Source organism: Myotis davidii, unplaced genomic scaffold (genome assembly GCF_000327345.1).
Source record: "Myotis davidii unplaced genomic scaffold, ASM32734v1 scaffold736, whole genome shotgun sequence".
NCBI lineage: Eukaryota > Metazoa > Chordata > Mammalia > Chiroptera > Vespertilionidae > Myotis > Myotis davidii.
Window position 1 is genome coordinate 322,768 of NW_006287431.1, and position 5,232 is coordinate 327,999.

Genomic DNA, 5,232 nt, shown 5'->3' on the forward strand with positions numbered 1-5,232 from the left:
TCCCACTCATCCTCCAGGGCTCAACTCAGATTTGCTCAGACAAGTCTCCCTGTTGATCCTGTCGAGAGTTGGTCTCTTGTTATTCTTCCTCGGAGCAGCTTATCACTTCCTCCTAGTTCCTTCCAAATTTCTTATCATAATTTGCAATGAGATATTCACTTATGTGATTATGTCCTTCTCTGCAGTTTGAGCTCCAGGAGCACATGGACTCTGCCTGTCTTTCTAACCACTCTCCCTGCTTTGCTCAGAACACAGTAGGAGTTCAATAAATATTTACTAAGTGAATGAGTGGTTTATGAGGTTTGAGGTTAAGGACATGGCATTTGGAGGCAGCATGAGCTTGAATCCAAGCTCAACCACGTACTGCACGGTCCTTAGAAAATAGACCTGCCCGGCTGGCATGGCTCAGTGATTGAGCGTCAACCTATGAACCAGGAGGTCACGGTTCAATTCCCAGGCAGGGCACAGGCTCAGGTTGTGAGCTCAGTCCCCAGTGTGGGGTGTGCAGGACGCAGCCGACCAATGATTCTCTTTCATCATTGATGTTTTTATCTCTCTCTCCTTTCCTCTCTAAAATCAATAAAAATATATTTAAAAAGAAAGAAAGAAAATAGACCCAAGTTCTCTAAGCCTCAGTTTTCCCATTGCTACAGCAGGGACAGTCACAGGGCCTGCCGCCCAGGAAGACTGCAAGTATTATAAAGACTAGCTGCCACAGAAGAAAAACTCAACAAATCCTAATGACCATTTTAATTAATGCATGGAACGCGCAACCTTATACGCAGCCCACCTCCTGAAACTGATGTTCACTACACACCTCCCATGTGCTAGGCACTGAGCGCTAAATACGGCTCTACAAGGCAAGCAGAGGAATGCTTAGGACCATGAAGTCTGGAATCAGAAGTCCTGTTTACTGGTTTTCAATGTGACCCCGTGCAAGTGACTTCACATTTCTCACCCTTTAGTTTTCATCGCTTTAAAACAGGATTAATCAAGTTTGTCCAACCAGGTCGGTGTGAGGATGAAAGGGAACAGTTTTGATCAAATTCCCAGCCATGTGCTTTGGCACAGAGAAGATGCTCAGAAGAAGAGAGCAGCTGTTAATTAATGCATGGGGTGGGGGATCGGTGTGGAGTGTGACCGTGGGTTGGGGATGAGGCTGAAGTCTGGGCTGGGGCTAGGGATGGACTGAAAACAGGAAGGGGCGGGGCTGAGGACAGAGCTGTGGATGGGGACAGCCATCGGGATGGGCTGGGGATAGGTATGAGGTAGGAAGTGAGATTCATAGATGGGGAGAGGGATATTATAAAGACTAGCTGCCACAGAAGAAAAACTCAACAAATCCTAATGACCATTTTAATTAATGCATGGAACGCGCAACCTTATACGCAGCCCACCTCCTGAAACTGATGTTCACTACACACCTCCCATGTGCTAGGCACTGAGCGCTAAATACGGCTCTACAAGGCAAGCAGAGGAATGCTTAGGACCATGAAGTCTGGAATCAGAAGTCCTGTTTACTGGTTTTCAATGTGACCCCGTGCAAGTGTTGAGAAGGGCTTTGGGGTTAGGGATGGGACAGTGTTGGAGTTGGGTATGTGTTGGGTCTGGGGTTAGGGAGGGAGGGATGGGTTTGAGGGGAGATGATTGAAGATGGATTTGAGAAAGGGGAGATAGAAATGGGAATGGGTTGGGGTTTAAGATGGAGATGGAGCCCTAACCAGTTTGGCTCAGTGGATAGAGCATCGGCCTGCAGATTCAAGGGTCCCAGGTTCGATTCCGGTCAAGGGCATGTACCTTGGTTGCGGGCACATCCCCAGTGGGGAGTGTGCAGGAGGCAGCTGATCGATGTTTCTTTCTCATCGATGTTTCTAACTCTCTATCCCTCTCCCTTCCTCTCTGTAAAAAATCAATAAAATATATTAAAAAAAAAAGATGGAGATGGAGAAAGTAAGGGCCGTGGGGATGAGCAGAGGGAGGGGATGGAGGTGGGGAGGGCAGGGGCTGGGAGGGAACTTGGGATTTGGGGTGGTGTTGGGGTAGAAGGGAACAGTGTTTGGGGCGGCACTGGGGACAGCAGCCCCAAAGAGGGAATCGGGACGGGGGTCATGCAAGGCTCACCTTCGGGGTCCAGCAGACGTGCCAGCCCCAGGTGCTGCTCAGCCGTGCGGAAGGCTCTCTGCAGGTTGTAGTTGGTGTTGGACTTGGTGAGTTTGCTGAAGTCCACGAGATCGGGCCTAGGCAGGGGCACGGAGTGGGCAGGCAAGAGGCAGGCTCCAGAGCCAGTGAGCAAACAGGCAAAAGTCATCCATGTGTGAGTCCTGCCCAGGGCGAGGGCGGGAGGGCATGGCCCCAGCAGGGAAAGCGGTGCGTGCTGGCATGTGTTTGCGCAGCACTTACGGTGGGCGTGAGCATTGCAGGTGTGAGGACACGTGTCTGTCAGACTTCAGGGTGCACAGGTCTGCTCGAGTGTTTCTGTGTAGTGCTATGCAGTGGTCAGAAGTGTGCGGGCTGCAGCCAGCCTGCCTGGCTCGCACCCCAGCTCAGCCACTTCCTGGCTGTCATCTGGGTGAGCTACTTCATCTCTCGTGCCTCCGTGTCATCATTCTCATTTGTAAAATGGGGATAGTAATAGCATCTGCCTCACAGGGTCACTGACTATTCAGTGACTTATTGGAAAGCATTTAAAACGATTCTGGGTGCACAGAAAGCACTCGATGCGTGTTACCACTGTCAGCTGGGCACCATTACAACTTGTGAGTTTCTGCGTGTGCAGGTGCAGCTGGGTCTCCCCGTGTGTATATGAGTGTGTGTGTGTGTGTGTGTGGGGGGGGTTCTGGCTTCTGCCACACCAAAGGCCCTCCCAGCCCCCTAGGCTCAATTTCCACAGTCTGTCACGTGGATGATCATGTGGGTGTGATTTGTCTGGGTGCCCACCTCTCAGCCAGGTCAGTGAGGCTCTGAGGTATGACTGGATGGGTATACACGGGGCCAGAGGGCTCTCTGGGCTGCACCAAGAGAAAGGACTCTGATGGGAGAAGGTGCTATGCACATACTCAGGTGGACCGTCCACGGGGGAGTGAACTCTCCACCCTGGGGACAGCAGGCACAGGCTGTGTATGTCCTGAGTGTCTGTGTGCACACATCTGTGTGAAGGCTAGCATGTTTCCACGTGTGCACAGGGTATGTGGCCTGGGCAGAGGTCTGTGTGGTGTGTGCACCTGCATGTGTGAAGGGAATGTATGTGTACAGAGGTGAAGGCACAGGTTCCATGTCTATGATTGTCTGTATACATAGATGCACAGGCATGTACCTGAGAAACGTGAGGCAGGGGGAGGGCAGGGCTGGGTTGCCAAAGACCAGGCGGTACCTGTGCCGGTGAATGAGGGCGTTGAAGGCCAGGCCGTCCCGCCAGCTGGTGGTGAAATTCTGGATGTTTACCTCCGGGTAACTAGCAGCATGGAAGGGAGAGATAGAGGCAGAGATGGAGAAAGTCAGGAGGGGAAAGGGAGAGAGGGAGAGACAGACATGGATGGATGGATGGATAGATAGATGATAGATAGATAGATAGATAGATAGATAGATAGATAGATGATACAATGAGCCAGGGAGATAGAGATAGACATAAAGATAGAGACAGAGAGAGATTGAAACAGACAGGAGAGGGGTAAAAAAAAAAAAAAGAAAAGAGGGGCAGAGGGAGGAAGGAAGAGACAGAAAGGAGGGAAGAAGGGATGGACAGAGAGAGAGACAGAGAGAGCAAGATACAGAGATGGGGAAAGAAAGGAGGGGGAGAGAGAGACAGAAAGGGAGAGAGTAGGGAGGGAGGGGAAGAGAGAAATAACAAAGAAAAGCAGACATACAGGTAACCACTGATACAGGGAGAAACAGATCGCACTTCAAGACAGACAGCCCCAGAAGGATGAGGGACAAGGCCCAGTCTCCTCCTTCCTCCCAGGGGCTGCTCACCAGAGGGCACTTCAGTTACAGGCCATAGTCCTCCCTGAAGGTCAGAGAGGTGGGAGTCTAGGGGCCATGCCCAGCAGATCTGTGCACCCCCCTTCTTAACCCCATTGAAAGCACCCAGGACCCTGAATTTCCCGCACAAGTTGCCCAAGCCCTGGTGTGTGCCATGCTAGCCTGGCAAGTGGCTCTGTTCATGGAGGGAGAGTGACTGGAACCTGGAGCTGGAGGATCCACACAGGTGCACATGAGGCCTCTCGGGGTGCAGGATGACTGGTTGACCGATTGTTGGGTCGTTGGGTCACTTGGGCTTTTATATATATACTAGAGGCCCCTGTGCACAAAAATTTGTGCACTGGTGGGGGGGGGGGTTCCTCAGCCTGGCCTGTGCCCTCTCGCAGTCTGGGACCCCTCGGGAGAAGACGACCTGCTGGCTTAGGCCTGCTCCTGGGTGGCAGAGGGCAGGCCCAATCCCTAGGCGCAGCTCCTGGTCGGGCTCAGAGCAGGGCCGATTGGAGAGTTGGGGCACCACCCCCTGTCACGCACACAGCAGGGCCCATCAGGGGGTTGGGGAGCTCCCCCGTGTCACTCACAGAGTAGGGCGGATAGGGGAGTTGGGGCACCGCCCCCTGTCACACTCAGGGAAGGGTGGATCAGGGGGTTGGGGCACCGCTCTTATCACCCACAGATCAGGGCGTTGGGGCGCCGCCACTGTCACACTCAGGGCAGGGCAGATGGGGAGGTTATGACTCTACCCCATCACACCCAGAGCAGGGCCCGTGTGTGTGTGTCGGGGGGGTTGGGGCACTGCCCCCTGTCACACACACAGCTGCAGGGCGATCAGGGGGTTAAGGTGATGCATCCTGTCATGCTGATCCCGGTGCTGGGAGGCATATTACCCTTTTACTATATAGGGTAGAGGCCTCATACATGGGTGGGGCCAGCTGGTTTGCCCTGAAGGGTGTCCTGGATCAGGGTGGAGGTCCCCACTGGGGTGCCTGGCCAGCCTGGATGAGGGGATGATGGCTGTTTGCAGCTGGTCACCCACCCTTCAGGGTGGGGGTCCCCACTGGGGTGCCTGGCCAGTCTGGCTGAGGGGCTGAGGGCTGTTTTCAGGCTGGGACTGAAGCTCCCAACTGCTCCGTTTTTTGTGGGTTTTCTTTTTGTTTTTTGTTTTTTATTCTGGGCCAGCTTTAGCTCTGAGGCCTCAGCTGCTGAAAACAGGTTTCTAGCCTTTGTTTACCGTCTGTATTTGATACAATGTTGCGG

The 5,232-nt window shown here is 53.2% G+C and overlaps 1 protein-coding gene across 1 annotated transcript in view; it reads right to left on the reverse strand.

Annotated features, from left to right (window-relative positions):
- Positions 1 to 5,232, reverse strand: part of SPTBN4 (spectrin beta, non-erythrocytic 4) — a 75,984-nt gene that overhangs the window by 53,512 nt on the left and 17,240 nt on the right. Inside the window, 2 exon segments of the mRNA XM_015560940.1 lie at positions 2,122 to 2,237; positions 3,371 to 3,451. Coding sequence (XP_015416426.1) covers positions 2,122 to 2,237; positions 3,371 to 3,451 — 197 coding nt within the window.